This window comes from Capra hircus, chromosome 7 (genome assembly GCF_001704415.2).
Source record: "Capra hircus breed San Clemente chromosome 7, ASM170441v1, whole genome shotgun sequence".
Classification (NCBI taxonomy): Eukaryota; Metazoa; Chordata; class Mammalia; order Artiodactyla; family Bovidae; genus Capra; species Capra hircus.
The window spans coordinates 59,448,056-59,464,774 of record NC_030814.1 but is presented as its reverse complement, the minus strand read 5'-3'; the positions used below and the strand labels follow the sequence as shown (position 1 = coordinate 59,464,774).

The following is a 16,719-nucleotide window of genomic DNA, read 5'->3' as shown; positions in this document are numbered from 1 at the left end:
GCTACAAACCCTTCACGGGTCTTCAGCATTCTGTTCCTCTCCCTAGCACTCTCTCTCCACACCCCCACTCACTGCATCCTTGGAGGGCTTGTTTCTGATCCGACACTGTGCCTCTCTGGCCTCTGGGCCTTTGCATCTAATTGCAGCACATTCCGTGCTTCTTCACCTGCTAACTTCTGCTCGACTCAGGCCCAGCTAAAATGCACCTTTTTTCAGGGAAATCCTTCCTGCCCTCCAGCTCAGGTTAGGCACCCCCGAAATATATCCCGTGATCCCACACCTCTTGCTTAGAGCCCTGGCCATTTGCCTGTTGCAGGGGCCGGTGTCTGTTCAGCAGGCGTTGAATTAAAGTTTGTTGAAATGAGTAAATGTAGTATCGGTTAGAACATGGTGCTTGCTTCCCCGCCCCAGTTTTGGGCCTCGGTTTTCCTATGTGGGCCGAGTCTCCTCTCTGGGCTCCCTGGGCCCTAAATCTCAAGGTTGGCAAGGCCTTTGATCTCATATATAGGGGCAGCAGTAACCAAGACCCCAGGGCTCAGCCCCCAAATGGTAGTCATGCCCAGATTCCTGCTTTCTAGATAAGAACAGATGTGACAGTCCTCTCTCTGCTACATCACTTTACAGCCTGCACTGGCCTCCTACCATCTGTAGGATAAACCCAGGCTCCCTAGCTTGACATTCAAGGCCCTATGGTGCCATGCAGGCTCCAGCTGTTTTTTTAGATTCATGCACCTTGTTTTCTTGACTCCCGCCCTTAGCTCCAACTAGCCTGGGCTGCTCAAACTCCATGAACACCGTCAATACTCCCTGGCATTTGTCTTTTAGCTTGCTTTGTTTTGCTGGAATTGTCCAGCCCCATTTCTGCCCCTTGCACCAAGGTTCTGACGTCACCTTTCCTCTACTCAGGGATGCCCCAACCCCACCTTCTCTGTGTTGGAAGGTGTCTTGCCTGGACTCCTAGGTGGGGCCAGGCAACTCCTTTTGAGCTCTCTTTTTTCCCTGAGAAGGGGCCTCCCTCTCTGTGCTTCCCCACCCCCAACACTGCCCCAGTGTCTGCCTACTTGACAGGGCAGATGTTCCCTGTAGGATGCTCTGAGGTACAATACAAGGATCATGCCCATTTTACAGATGAGGACTCAGAGAGGTTCATCAATTTCCATAGGGTTACAGGAAATGGCAGAGTTGGATTTGAACCTAGATCTGTCTTCTTTCGATGCCTGTGCTTATGACCACTCTTGTTCAGTCCTCTGGGGTCTGTCTCTCCCCTCTCTGCTCCTGCTTCTTGGCCTGGCCCTTTGGCCCTACACCAGCTGCAGAAGCTCCTAAGGGGCAGAGGGGAAGAGCAAGGGGGAGGCCAGGCCAGGCATGGTGGAGAAGAGAGCCTGTCCCCACAGAAGCAGCCCCCAGTTGGCCTGAATGCCAACAACTCACTTGGTCTTGCAGTAGGCGACTACGCAGACGATGCCCACCACCAGCAGAGCCACGCAAATGCCAGTGATGGTCAGGACCCTCTTCTGGTACAGCTCCTCAGCTTCTGCAGGGGTAGAGGGTGTGAGGGGAAAGGCAGGCAGCAGACCCACAGAGGCAGGGGTGCAGACCCTCCCCTACCCCTCGAACCTTGGGCTCCCATCCGTCTCTTCCCTCCCTAGCCAGTTCCCTCCCTCCTGCTCTCCCAAACTCCACCCACCCATGGATCTGGTCACAAGTGACTACCCCTGAGTTCACTTTCCCAAACCCTGCGCTGTACCCGATGAGTGGAAAATGCAGGGGGATGGAGGAGGTGGGATGAAGGTGAAGGTCCCGAGGTCATAGGGGAGGGTAACCCACTATGGCCTGGTGGCTGCCAAGAGCCTTGATAGGCTGGGGAAAACTAGTCTTCACAGCGGTGAACATGCAGGCCCTGGGCAGAGGCCTGGCCACTTTGGCTTCCTGAGGAAGGTGGAAAGTGGCTTGTTCAGGGCTAGAGAACAAGCTTGTTCTTGGGCTTGTTCTTGTTCTAGACACCAGGTCCAGAGCCTAGCCTTAGGAGGGGTGTCAGGATCAGGAACAGAGTGGGCCAGGCCCGCAGAGGTGGGCATGGGGAAAAAGGCTTTGGTTTATCCCTACAGCCTGGTCAGAGTTGTGGCCCTGGCCCACTCTGGCCCCCCGTCTCTGCCTGTGGGGAGCCCACAAGTGACAGCACAGCTCCCTAGGACAACCGTGTGCCTAGGAGTGACCTCTACCCTTCTGAAGCAGCTGAGCTAGGCTGGGCCTCAGAGCCTTAAAAAAGACTCGACCATCCCCTCTACCCCCACTTTTTGGTGGGGCAGCCCCTACCCTTCTAGAACAGAGAAAGCTTGGAGGAAGAGAAGGAAAAAGGGGGCTAGCACACAACACGGTCACCCTCACTCCCACTTGCACCTGCTGGCCGGCCCTTCCACGCTGCTCTCTCCCAGCAGGACTGGGATAAGTGGGGACCGGATCCAACACTTTGGTGGAACCCTGGGCAATGTGCCCAGGCCCCCAGGCTTGCAGCGCCTCCTGTGGCAAAGGTACACCCAGCAGCACAGACCGGGTACAGACGCCCAGACACACACACACCTGGAGGACTACACCTGGCTGACACACAGACCCTTAACAGGGATACAGGGATACACTCACACACATCCACTGTGCATGTGATCAGGCCCACGGACACACAGTCATGCAGAGTCGTAAAACAAACAGCCCTTTACCCAGGACCCCCACCGCTGGGCTCTGAGGTCCCTGGCCCGCCTGTGGCCCTCCTCCCCGGGGTGGGCTCTGAGGTCCTCGGCCCGCCTGTGGCTCTCCTCCCCGGCCACCACTCAGTCCTGCAGTCAGGCCTCTGTCTCCGTCACTCCTTTGAGGCCACTCTGGTCATGGCCACTGACAACCCCCTGCTGCCAAGCCTCTGGTCCATCCACGTCCTGCTTAGCGGACGCCCCCAGCTGGGCTTGCTTCCCCGGCTGGCCTTCTCGCCTGAATTTCCTCCTCCTGCACTGGCTCATCTCTGTCTCAGTTGCTGCTCCCCGCTCTTCCATGTGGGCTTCAGGGTAGAAAGGCCCAGAGCTCTCAGGCGTCTTCCTCTCCCTACCTGCCCTCTCTCCCTCCATCATCTCACTCAGACTCAGACTGGAAATACCATCTGTATGCCGCTGAAGCTCACATTTCTCTCTTGTAGCAACTCCTCCCGCCAGCTCCAGATTCCTACAGCCAAGAGCCACGGCCAAGCAGGTGCACTGACCCTCTCTGCCCACCTCGCCACCTGCCCTCGCCCTTCCCATCTCCAAGGTGGCAGCACCACTTATCCTGCTGTACAGGCTCCAAGCCTCAGAATCGTTTGTTCCTGATCTTCCCACCCACTCTGGTATCTGATCCATCAGCAGGTCCTCTCAGCTCTACCTCCCAAGTAGATCCCAGATCTGACCATTTCTTACCTCTTCTGGGGCTTCCAGCTTTGTCCAAGATGATGCCATCTTCCCCTGGACAGCTGTCCACCTTCTGACTGGATTCTCTGCTTCTATTCCTCCACATTCTGTCCCCTCACCCAGTCTATTCTCTGCCCCAAAGCCACATTGATTTCCAATCATAAAGTAGATCATTTTACTCCTCATAAAGATTATAAAGCAGATCATTTTAAGGATGCTTAAAAACCCACACTGGCATCCCCTTGCAATTCAAATACAACCTAAAAGCCTTACCGTGGCCCACAAGACCCAGAGTCACCCGGTCCCTTCCTTTAGATCCCATCTGTGGTCCTCTCCCCCATATCTGCTGTGTTTCAGAGTCACTGGCAGTCCTGCTCACCGAACAAGGCAGGCCCATCCACGTCATCCCTAACTTGCTGTGTCCCCACCATAAACACTCCACCCCCACCTACTGTTTGCAGGGCTGGCTACTTTCTGTCAATTTTTAGCCCAAACGTCACTTCACTGGACAAGCCTTCTCTGATCACTTAGTTAGAGTCAGTCCCCACTCTGGCTAGGTACTGTCCCATTCCCTTTTATTGGGCTGGCCAAAAAGTTCATTTGGGTTTTTCTATTACATCTTATGGAAAAATCCGAACAACCTTTTTGGCCAACCCGATATTTTCTGTATAGTGCTTACCACCACCTGATTTCTTTCTTGTTTGCTTGTTCTGCCAGGAGGGCAGCAACTCTGCATGCTAGATCCCCAGGGTCTGGCCAACTCTGAGGCTCAGGAGATGTTTTTGAGTCAGTGAGTGAATGAATATACAGACCACCTTTACAGACAGTCACATTACAGATGCTCACACTTGCCTCCACACCCACTGCTCATGCTCAACTCTTAACAACAAAGATTGCACCCACTGCACCCCTCCGTGTGCTCACACCCTGCACTGAGAGACCCAAAAGGTGTAAACACGTCAGCCCCCCCATAACAACACAGACACACACACCTACAGGTTCACTCCTGTGTCCCCTGGCAGGATCACACGGACACCACAGACTTGACCCCTCTCCTCCCCACCCCATCACAGCAGATAGACAGACAGACATACTCTTACACATAGACTTTCAGCTCCATGTTCTGAGAATAGCTGATGGTGGTTAGGTGGCAGGGGAACTAGGGCCTCCCCCAACCTGCCACATGAACAGCTTTTTCACAACTGCCAGCTCCACATACATCTGAGGTCTGACTGCATCGAAGCCTCAACCCCTCTTGAGCTCCTGCTTCTCTTCAGCTATATAGCATGTGTGGACCAGGGTGGAGGCTCCCAGCACAAAGCCAGAGAGCTGGAAAGATGGACCTCAGAGTCCCTTCCTGCCCAGGGCATCTTCCAGGGGCCAGAGAACAGTCACAGGAGGGACGTAAGGTTCTGAGCTGGGAGGCAGGAGGTACCAGTCCACCCTAGACCCTTGCCAGTGCTGCCCATAGACAAACACATGTGCCTTCGTGGAGAGAGATCATGATAGGAGTAACAGCCTCAAGCAGATGGCAAAGCCTGGCAGACAAACATGAGGCAGGGGGCAGAGACAAATAGGTGTTATCAGCTGCCAGCCCGGTGCAGAATGAAAAGCAATGGAAATGGAAATGGGAAAAGGAAGGAGGATTAAAGTCAAATTGAAAGGGCTGCCTCTCTGCACAGTCTCTGAAGCAAGATTCCGTGGCTTCTGGACACCCACTCTTCAAGGGACCTGGCTTTTTGGCCAACCCACTGGGGCACATACAGCTCATGGGGCCTGTTCCCCCGAGTACCATGGTGATCAGCCCCAGGCAAGGGGGCGCTGCTGTACACTGGGCACAGTCTGAACCCCAGGGCACCCTGCTGTCCATAAGCTTGTCTTGTCTCCCCCACATCAGCGTAGTTTACTATAGGACATCCTGGCAGGGACGGGGGGATTTCTGAAATCCTCCCTTTTCCATTTTGGGGGAAAGGAAACTCAACATCCAGCATACATGGTGTCAGAGGCTGAGGAGAGGGGCTATGTGGATGGTGCTGACCCATACATAGAGGCTCCATACCCTTTAGTTCAAATCCAAGGTGCTCTGGCAGTGCGGGAGAGAGGAGGGTCAGAGGGGGAAGGGATGAAGGGAGAGATACAGACAGAAATGGGGGAAGGGCGGGAGAGAGAGAGAGAAACGTTGGTCAGGATTCTTCGGATACCAGCAGCAGCCTGTGAGGTGAAGGCAGGTTAGTGGGGTCCCCTCCCGGCCTCCTGAGCCCCTTCCCTGGCAGCCAGCCCCCAGGAGCCCTTGCTGGGGGGTAGGGAGAAGGGTTAGGCGCAGCAGGAAGGGCGGGTTCTTTAGAGATGAGCTGTGGGGTTAGTACCTGGTGGGGAGGGGCAGAAGTCAGTTGGCAGATGTCCCCGCGGAGGAAAGTGAGTGGGGGGCAGGGGTCCGAGGCATCCCCATACTCCCCTTCCCAGCTTCAGCACCAGCCCCTCCTGGAGACAGCCTGCTCTGCTTGAGCTCATTCACGGGGCCCGTTTTTCTGTTCAGAACGAGCGCAGGGGGTACTCATACTGCCCCTTGTCCCTGTCCTGTCCCCTCGGGCCTCACTGGCCTGCCCACCTACTAGGAGCCTGGCATAGAGGCTCAGAGTCTGTGGGGAGCAGGAGTGTGGAGGGGAGCAGGTCACTTCTCCACCTGACACCCCCAACATCCTGGAAACTTGCAGGGGTGAGGCCTTGGGGTGTCAGCCTACTTTCACTAGTCAGGAAAGCAAACTTCAGCTTGGAGAAAGAGACAAGCGTGCCACCTGTAGAACACCTGTGCCCCCTGCACGGCAGCCAGTTGTGCTCTTTGAAGTGGGGTCATGTTGTGAATGTGCAATTTCACGGCCCTTCGAGGTAGATGCCCAGGATATCGAAGGCTCGGATAAGAGGGCCCGCCCAGGAATCAGCTCTGGCACTGACCTGCTGTGCGACCCCAGAGTTCCCTGCCTGTCTGGCTCTCAGTCTCTCATCTGTTGAGTGGGGATCAGGTCTGGCTACGGGATCCCTGGAAGGTCTGCAAACCCCTCTGTGCTTCAGAATCATCCAGGCCAATGGAACCGGGCTCTGGGGTGGGAGCCCAGAAATCTCCCCAGTGTTTTTGAAAAGTGCACCTAGCATTCTAAGCTAGCAGCTGGCTTCTGAGTGTGAGCTTCGAGCCTCTGTTTTGTCCCCAGTTTGCTGTGTGCGTGTGGGCAAGTCACAGTCTTTTCCTCATGTGTCAAAGGTGCCTGTAGCCAGGGAGAGGAAGAGGGCAAGTTGGTGGGCCAGGGCCCTCTCCATGGCCTCCCCATGTGCAGAACAAGCTCCTCCAGAGCCCTGGAGGAGGTGGAGTTGTATTCTGAGGTTCTCATCTCCTGTGGAGGGAGGGGAGCATAGGCACGTGTGTCCAGCGCTGGATTTCTCCTTTGCTCCATGACAGGGAGTCCAGGGGGCTCTGCCATTGGAAAAGGGCAGGCGAGCAGGACGGCTTTGACTGAAAGAGCCTTGAGGAAGATTCTGGGGCTCTCGCCCCCCCCCATTCCATTCAGCGACCACACCCTCGAAGCATGATCCCCAGCTCCTCCAAACATGAACACTCCTGGGCACTCCTGTTAAATCTGACGTTGAGGGTGATCTCTTTGTGGTCTTACATGTACTGCTGGGAGGTAGGAATTCTTGACACAGCAAGTCCTCTCCTCTCCTGGGACCTCCCTGGGCTGGCCAGCTGTGCTAAGCAAGCAGCACAAACTTGACAGACTCAAGGGATCCTCAGGGGCAGCTCTCACTGAGCGGCTAGTCCTGTAGCCCCAGGGACCCTCCAGGCAGCTCGAGAGAGCTCACAGCATTTGGAGATGCACCCAGGCTCCCTGGAGAGAAGAGCCCGCTTGGCCACAGCGCCCCAGAGGTTGAGAGAACTATGGTTCACAGAGCTGGTTTGGGCTCTACTTGTGGTGGTGTTTGTATTAGATGAGGCAGCTGGGGGCCAGTGGTGCTAGGACACTTTCCCAAGGTCACACAGCAAATTTGGAGGCAGAAAGGAGGCTAGAGGCCAGGTCTGTGATCTCTTGGGCCTAAGCCATGGCTATTCCTGCCCATTGAGTCCCTGGGCAGGCCTGACTGGCTAGTACTCAGGACAACGACCACCTGGAGAAGTGAGCAGGGCTCCCAAAGTCATTTAAGAGTTTTCTCCTGCATCACTCCTCTGGGAACCAAGCAGTACAGCAGCAGCTTTGGGGGCTCCTGACTGGCCTTCCCTTTGAGCCAAAGGCCAGTGCTGTCTTGGATCGCCAGTAGTACTTGGCTGGCCACTAGAAGGCAGCCCTGCTTCCCTTGCCCCACGGGTGGATTCTGAGGGGCCTGTAGCTATGTCAGCCCCAGCAAAACAAAAACCAAACAAAAAACCAAACAGTCTTCTGCTCATCATATTCACTGATTGCTACTCAGCCAGCATAGAGTGACACCACCAAGTCACAGACAGGTCCTACTGGACAGAAATTTGCATACTGACCAGTAACCATGGTCACCTGCTGCTGAACTCCCAGCAGGGCCAGCTGATCAGACAACAGGCAAAGTTTCCATCCTGGACAGGCCCTGAGACACACGGCCTCAGGCTCCTGGATGAGGAGGTCCTGATGTGGACCCTAGAGCATGTGCTCATGTGCTCGTGTGTGTGTGCCTGTGTGAGCAGGTGTCAGCACATGTGTGTGTTGGCGTGTGAGCGCAGGCATGTGCTCGTGTGTTTGTGAGTGTGTGTGCAGATTTGTGCTCTTGTATGCAAGGGGTATCCAGGTGCACAAGTTTTGATTCTTCGGAAATGGAGGGGCTGTCAGGGGAAGAAGGGGAAGTTACTGTGGCTGCAGGTCTAGAGGCTGTCTGGACAGAGGGGGAAGGTCAGACACTTTGCTCAGGATGTGCTGAGAGTCAGCCTCTGGGGGGCCCTCACCTTCAGGTCAGCAGTAGCTGGGAGGAGAGCTTCGCTTTGCTCAAGCAACAACCGCAGGTCCTCGACTAACCCTATCATGTGTCTCCCTTTGTTTCATCCTCCCAGCAACCCTAAGGGCATAGATGTCTTATCCCCATTTTACAGGTGAGAAAATCAGAGAGGTTAAATGAGGCCCCCAGAACAGTAAGCTTAGCTGCTGGCAATATTATTCAGGTCCCTCTGAATCCAAGCCTGAACACTTAAGTTAGCATTTTACACTCCCTTCTCAATAATTATCTGATAGAGCAGTGCACGAAGTGCTCCATGAGAAGTGCTTCAAGAGTATAAATCCTTTACCAAAAGGTGCCAGCAAGCATCCCAATAACACCAGGCAGAAAGGCTGCATTTCCAGAGTCTTTCCTGGGCTCCTGGAGCCCGGCTGACCCTCCCAGGAGATCTGAGCTGAAAGCTGAAGACACCCAGCTGGCAGGGAAGCTTGGATGGCGGCCGAGTTCTGGAGGCTCCACTGCTCTGATTCAGGATGCACTGGGACTCCCTGTCCAGAACAGTCCCGTAAGCTAGGGAGGCTCTGGGCCGAAGGGGTGAGGGAAAAGGCCCTCCACTGTCTCTCTCCTGGTCCTCAGCCCTGCCTGGCTGCTCTACCCTCCTGACTTGCAGTCCTCCAACAGGGCTGATCTGACTCTGCAGTTGGTTCTGGAGCCTGGGCTCAGGAGAATTCTGTTGGGCCGCGTGCCCACAGGTTTAGTTCCTATCCCCACGACCTTCCTCCCTGGCCTCCAATGGGAGGGGCCTGGGGAGAAAGCTGCCCCCAACACTGTATTAAGATAGTTGATCATTTGGGCTGACCAGCCCCCACCTCCCTGGCACCTCCACTCTCCTCTTCAAATCTTGGCTTCCAGGTTCCTGTTGGGGGGAACATCTAGCCTTTCGTGCTATGGTCTGAGAAGGGTGAGGAGGCTCCTTTCTCTATCCTGAGCCCCAAATCCCTTTTTTCTGAGGGCTGCCTAAGTGGCCCCGTGGGTCCTGCCCTTAGCCCCTTCATGCCAGGCACCATCAATCCAGTTTGAATTCTTCAGGGGATCCATCTGTCCTCCCTGGAGAGGAGGAGGTGGGTGGCAGGTTGATCAGGAGCCTAGGGCGTTCTGGAGGACAGGGGCCACGGACTGTTGGGTCCCAGAGGGAGTCCACGGCCAGTCTGTGGCTTTCTGCTCTGCTCCACTGCCACCTGACAGAGCTTGAAGGAACTGCTCCCAGCCCCAGATAAAACCTGCCACAGTCATGGCCTCATCCCCCAGCCCCAGGGCTCACACTATTCTCAACACACTGCAAACCAGAAAGTTCCACCTTCAGAAGTAGAAGAGAGGAAGGGAATGAAGTCTTGGTGGGGTCTCAGACCAGAGATGGCCTGGAGGGAGTGGCCAGTTGCCCCTCTATCCCTTATTCCCTCTATGTTTCAACAGTCTTTGTTGTTTAGTTGCTATGTCATGTCCCGCTCTGTGCGACCCCATGGACTGTAGCCCGCCAGGCTCCTCTGTCCTTGAGATTCCCCAGGCAAGAATACTGGAGTGGGTTGCAATTTCCTTCTCCAGTGGATCTTCCTGACCCAGGGATTGAGCCCAAGTCTCCTGCATTACAGGGGGATTCTTTACTGCTAAGCCACTAGGGAAGCCCATGTTGAGCAACAAACAATAACCTCCTCCTCCATCAACATTTAGCCGCACAGAGGTCTCTAGTCTCCGTGGAAACCACTGCCCTGGGGCCTGTATTCCCTCAATCCTCCTTCCCCATTCTCCCCCATCTCCCCAAATCAAACCAAAACAAACTCTGGCCAGATCCCAGATCCAAAGGCAGGCTTTCTGAGAACTTGTTTCTCTCTCAAACACACAAGCACACACTCACTGCCTAGCCCTGCGCCCCCCAGCCCCCCAACAGCCTGACATCCTCAAACAGGCTCTCAGAGGCAGGTGAGGGCTCTGCAAATGCTTCTTCCCATCCTGGCCAGGCTGCCTGACCCCCGGTGAGGAAGAGACCTGAGCCTGGCTCTGCCCAGCTGCAAAGAGAATCCAGTGTGACTGTGCCCAAGCAGAGGAGGCAGGCACTGTATCAGTCTCCTCTGCATGAAACTGAGTAGGGATCTGTAGGTCCTTCCCCAGGAATGATCCCCCAGTTACCCCTGCCTCTCGTTTGTAGAAAGGCTTTAGCCTCCCAGGCCTTTCTCATCGAGTTCCAAAGAGCACATTTAATCAGAGAAGTGAGAAAGTGCAGAAACCAAGGAAAACAATCAAACAAAACAAAATAATACGAGTTTAGCCATAAAACAAAGTCTGGGACCTCTGGTATACCCTTGAGTTGTTTTTCAGATACTAAAACCCTCAGCAGGTGATGACCACCCCTACACAGGCCTCAGGCTGAGTGGAGCCAGAAGGTTGCTGACTGAGACTCCTGAAGCATCACCCTATTCCCTCGCCGCCAGCCAGTCAGACACTGAGCACGAGCTGAACACATACCTCATGACCCCATCCGCCCACAGTCTTTCAAATCCCTTCCCTGGAGTTGCTCATGTCCTCTGCTTGTTGCCTTTGCAATAGCGCTATTCTTTCTTTCCCCTCAACCTGGTTTGGTAGGTTAGCTTTGCTGCATGTTGGGCGAGCAGACCCAAGTTTGGTTCGGTAAGACGCACAGGTGTCTGATGAGGACTGAGAGGACACCCCCACGTCCCCCTCCCCCAATCTCTGAAAGCAAGGCCCCCATCCTTCCCACGGGGTGGGGGGTGGGGGTGGGGAAGAACTGTCAGTTAGCAGGGAAGGAAAGAAATAGAAGAAAGAGACATACTGGAGAAGTTGACCATTGCGAACTGCTGACACCTGTCCCCGGTGTATCCCACAGGACACCTACCAAAAGAAAGAAAACCAGAAAGAGAGAGCCAGGATAGCAAGACACAGGCGTTGCAACACCCCGGCACAGGCTCCTGCCAATGCCAGTTGGGTTCCTTGCCACTGTTAACCATTTGTACCAGCCTCACCACTCTGCCCCTTACCTGCAGCCCTGAACTTTAAACCCAAGGATTAGGCCAAAAATGAAAAAGCAAAACAAAAGAACTAACAAACCAAAAATACAAAAAGGAAACCAAAAACAGCCAAAGATCAAAACAACCAGCACCCCTGGCCCTATATCCTACAACGGGGGGGAGTCGGGGGGACTGCACCCAGAAGCTTTCTAAGGAGCAGGGACTTGTGTTTGTATCTTCAAACATACTTTGCTTAGGATCTGGCATGTACAATCGCAAAGGCAGTTTCTCCAAACATCTCTGTCCGAAGAATCCGTTTGGACATCTGGAGAAGGAAAAGGGGAAAAATCACAGAACAAACTGGCATCATCCGCGAGGCTTAGGTTAGAAATCAAAGTGCACAGTGATGAATGAGAAAACCAAGTCGAGCGCTGGGGCACACTCGCTGCTGGAGGCGCTGGAGTCGGGGCTGGGTGGAGGGCTCAGAAGTCTCCTTCAAAATCTCTCTAATAGATGCAGCTCCAGGTGGTGGGGAAGCAGGGGTGGGGGTAGGGAAAAGATGGTTTGGGGAAGCTGGGTGGGGGAAATTGGGAACTTACTACCTAAAGGTCCTAATGGCCCTTGAGACTTCTCTTCTGACCTGCCTGGGGCCCCAGGAAGCCAGACTTGTAGCCCCTTGGTGCCAGGCAGTCAGCAGGTGGGGTGTGGTGGGGAAGGGTTGGGAGGCTGGGAGTTTTCTGGAATACCAAGTTCTGGGGAGCCATTCCTACCAAAGGGTTTTTGCCAGGGTCCTGGGTGGGATATCTCATCCATGCAGCAGCCTCCAGAAAGCTCAAAGGAGAATGGGAATGCTGTTCCTAGACTGTGTGCCCACAACAAAAGGGGCCTTGGAGATGTCTCATCTGTTCTCTCCAAGAAGGGTTCTGTGGCCAAACAAGTTGAGGAAATCCATTGCCTGGCTTCCGGGTAGAGTTGCGGTGCACGTTAGCATATGAAAGGCCATGAGGAATTTTTTAGGAGGAAAGAGCTGAACTTTCTAGTTTGTTCCAAATTTATCTGATCTTGGAAGTCATTTTTCTGAGGAATCCTTGTGAACATGCAGTTTGGGGAAGGCTTCTCTGGAGCAGTATATATGGGGAAAGCTTAGTGGTGGACAAGTGAGGGTGGAGAGAAGCCTGAATTACCAGCATCCCAAAGCTGGTGGGCCCAGGGTGGGTGTGGGGCATCTGGTCTCGGGTGGCAAGAATCATGATGCAGGGGGACTAAAGCAGGCTCCCTGGAGACCCCGAAGCCTCTTCCACATCAGGGGGCCAACTGGCTGCGTGGGACACCTGCCCTCTCGCCATGACCTGCTCCTCTGTCGCTGCCTGGCTCTGGAGGGAGTTCATTCTCCCTGGTTGCCTCCTACAGAGAACCACCCACTCCCATCTCCCTGACTTTGTCCTTACCCCCAAGGTCCATTTCCTTCTGCTCCCTAGCTGCCTTTCTCCCTCCAAGTGATTTCCTGTCTTGCAGATTTGTGGGAGACATGCCCTGCCCTGTATACTCTTCTGAACCCCAGGCAAGGCCAGGTACTTAAGAGAAGCTTACAGACAGGGCCAGACTGACCCCCCGCCCCCAGCCCCCTACTCAAAGATGGGTCTACGCTCTTCTGCCTCTTTAATTTAGGAAATTAGGTAAGCCCATCACCCGTGTTCCCTTAGTAACAGGTCAATACGGTTCATCAGTAAACTTCCCCAAAAGGTGAATGTACTATATACCTCTTAGCATTTTAGTGTATACCAACCATCAGTAGCCCCTTGAACTTACAGGGGGTGATGGCTATTGGCTGTAAAGACCCTCACAAAAACCCTGTGGCCTCCAATCTAGCCTGGAGGATTGGGAGCAGTTGATGAGCAGACAGCTGGAGTCTCTGTGGGCCTTAGGGTATCTCCCTCAGGTGAGGCAGGAGGCTGGTCCTTGTAGTAGGAGCAGTGTGTATGTAGGTATGTCTGGCCAAAGAGTGGTAGTAGAGGAGAGGGTGTCTGGAGAAGGGAGGAGGGGAGCCAGCCAGGAAGCTGATGCATGCTCATCCTGTTGAACAGGGTGCTTTGGGAGAGGAAGCTACAACTTTGTCAGTACATCCTTTTCTGACCCCCTTGCCCTCGTTCCCAATCATCCCAGCCCAGGAGAATGGAGGCAGTGGCTAAGGCTTTCCATTCAGCTTGCGTCAGGCTCAGCTTTCCTTTCTCAACTCTCAGAAACATTCCACTTGGGAATGGGAGGAGAGGTGTAGAAGTGATTTTTTTCCCAATGTGGAAGCACCTTTGAGGGTGGAAGATATAGACCCAGGAAGTTGCCAAAATGACTCTTGGAATCCTCAAAGGAATAAGAGAGAGGCTTGACTGTGTCCAATGTCTGAGATTAGCCCGGCTCTGGAGACAGGGGAAACCTGAGTGTGTGTGTGTGCGCACATCTGTGTAAGAGAGAGAATGAGGAGTGCAGGAGCAGGAGGGGACAGAGGGGAATTTATTCCCATTGCAGAGAGCCAGGATGCTTTCCTGTGGCTCTTGGAGATGGAGAATAACTAAGTACATCCCTGTGTTCCTGGCCCCATACCCAGCCTGGACTACCCCGACCGCATCCTCCTATTTTTCATGGCCACAGAGTTGCACAGCTCCAGGTGGTACCGTGGACACTGTCTACAAGACAGAAAAGCCTCTGTAGTTGTGCAGTGTATACCCTTCCTGCCCTGGGAGTGTGTTCCCTGCTGGCTGAACAAAGGAGAAGGCAGTGGGAGGTGGGCACCTCACGGGGTAGTGCCCTGGCTCCTTTCATTAGCCTTACTTGTTGAGGATGAGCCACGTCCGGGAGGCTGGGGGCATCCCTGGAGAAGGCTCTGGGGGTGGCCAACAGCCTTGCCACCCTGCTCCCAGGACCTGGTAACAGGGAACAGGCTACGTTAGCCTGTCAACCAGGAGCAGGGGCTGAACTTGGCATGGCTGGCTGGTAGTGGGTAAGTTCCCACTCAGACAGGGATTGACTCCCTGAATTTCAGGGACATGGGGTACAGGCTTCCTGGCCCTTAGCCCCACGCCATTATCCTTGGCTATGGGAAGGTTTGTGCTCAGGGCTGGAGAAGAGCAGGGGTGAGAGAGGGGCAGAGAGGAGAGCCCGCGGGCTGCACCTGGGATGACAGAGAGGTTGGGACTCTGCCTCCCTGGTTTTCCACCCCACCTCCCGGGCCTCGGTTTCTCCTTTTGGTAGCCTGGGGATAATGCCATGTGTGCTACCCTCACCCAGGGGAAGGGGAGGATGAGGGATGAGGGTGTGCCCCGGGCACTGGAGGGAGTGAAGCGTCTCTGGCCTCATGAGCAGGGGGGCGGGGGGGTGGAGGTGGAGAGGATGAGCAGGCAGATGGGGATGGGATGAGGGTCACCGGACGTGGGCGCGGGGGGCGGGGGGGGCGGGGGGGGATGGGCCGATGGCGAGGAGAGGCATGCCACTGGTATGCGCACAGGGCTGGAAAGAGAGTCTTGTTCTGTCATCATCCCCTGAACCAGTGCCCCAGAGTCACGCACCAACCGTGCTCTGTAAACACGCGCAGAGAAGAGGAGAAAGCAGCAAGAGGAAGCGCGGAGGCCCCTGTCTGGCCCAGACAGGAGGCGGTCACCGTGATTTGGACCCCCGTTTTCAAATCCCCCTAAGTTTTCCTTTTTAAAACAAAATTCAGTATCTGTGACACTGTTTCTTTTGGCTCTGAATTCTAGAAAAACAGGAGGGATGGAGTGTGCCCGCTTTTCAACACTCCCCGTGGGGCTCGGAACCAATACACAACAACAAGTGTCAGAAAACCAGGAAGGAAAACTGATTTTTGTCGAAACTGGAATGAAACTGACCAGTTTAGTTTCATTATCCAAGCTAAGCGGAAATGCAAAAAAATCAAAAAAAAAAAGTAAACAAACAGCACAAATGGTACGACGTGAGTTCCGTTTCCTAAATTCTCTCCTTTTTATTCCATCCATTCCATTCAGGGTGTCATCAGGAACCCCAAAAGGCCTGCCCCCATTCCCTCCCAGCTCACCCACCCTCAGAATGGCCTCTGGGTTCTGCCCTGCCCCCCTCCCCCCTGTCCTTCTCCAGCACAGCTCTGAGGACCTGCCCTCCTGATTGCCATCCCCACCAGGGGTTCCCCTCTCCTGGGGGTCTAGGGAGTCAGGAAAGTTGGTTCCAAGAGCTCTGGCTGGGGTTAAGGTGGGGAGGTGGCAGTTCTGGGTACCGAGCTCAGGTTCTAAGCAGTGAGCCCCAGCTGTCCTGGCTGGGGGGTGATAGGACAGCATCTTCACAATGGCTCAGGCTCCTGCACTCTGCTCCTCTCAGATTCAGCTGGGTGGGACCCAGAGGGTCCTAGGGGTACAGCCTTGCTGGCAGGGGTCCCCAGGAACCCTATAGCTCACTGTTCTCTTTTCCACACTAAGCTCTAGCACTGCAGTCCTGGGCTCCACAGCCCTCCCCAACCCCAGCACCTGTCCTGGTTGGCTGCAACCTTTCCTGTCGGGAGCCAGGGCTGATCAGTGACAATGCTGGGTCCTTTCAAGGGTCTGGGGGCCCAAGGGGCTAGAGAAGATGAGAGGCCTGGCGTGTGTGTGTTGTAGGGGATAAGAGGAGGGGGTCCAGGGCTGGGCCATCTCTGTAAGGTATTCCAAAACTCTTACACATTTCTTTAGATCTATTCCTAAGTGCTCAGAGCATTTTCAAGGCTAGAATGTTCCCAGGGTCTGTGACACTGTCCTAGAGGCAGAAAGAGAGGATGAGGGGCTGAGTCTGGACCAAGAACTTCCCAGGGGACCTGCTGTTTCTTTGGGGACTATCCCTTGAGATCCAGGATGGGGGAGGCTGGAAGGCAGATGGCAGCAGGTAGAAGGTGGACCAAGACGAATGCTGGCAGAGGAGGCCGGCTGGAGCCCGGGGAGTACCTGGCCGTCCACTGAGGGGAGGGCATGAAGGAGGCATGGCCCCCATTATCACGCTGTGAGGTGGGCACCTTTGGGCAAGGTCATAATCAGGAGGGAGCTGGAGGCCAAGGCAGGAGAGCTGGGAACACTGACTGGATCTTGTCTGTGGGGCTGGCAAATGCCTCCCCCTGAATTTTCATCAGTGCCCTGCTGGCCTGTGCCCAGATGCCATGGGGAATGGGGCAGCTTTGGCACCTCACTAGAGCCCAAGGCTGCTTTGAAACCCAGAGTTGCTAACTAGGCCTTCCTCCCTCTGCTCCTCTGGCTCGGTGGGTAAAGAATCTGCCTGCAATGCAGGAGACCTGGGTGGGTTCAGTCCCTGGGTTGGAAAGATCC

General features: G+C 54.8%; 1 protein-coding gene across 3 annotated transcripts in view; it reads right to left on the bottom strand.

Moving 5' to 3' along the window:
- The window catches only part of NRG2 (neuregulin 2), a 197,637-nt gene that overhangs the window by 9,252 nt on the left and 171,666 nt on the right, over positions 1-16,719 (bottom strand). The window contains exons 5-7 of one of the 3 annotated variants that reach the window (XM_018050296.1): positions 11,215-11,273; positions 5,488-5,511; positions 1,432-1,534 (exon numbers count right to left, since the gene is read on the bottom strand). In XM_018050296.1, coding sequence (XP_017905785.1) covers positions 1,432-1,534; positions 5,488-5,511; positions 11,215-11,273 — 186 coding nt within the window. Of the gene's footprint in view, positions 1-1,431; positions 1,535-5,487; positions 5,512-11,214; positions 11,274-11,637; positions 11,715-16,719 lie in introns of all 3 variants that reach the window. The other 2 variants (XM_018050297.1, XM_018050298.1) reach the window with 2 other exon arrangements.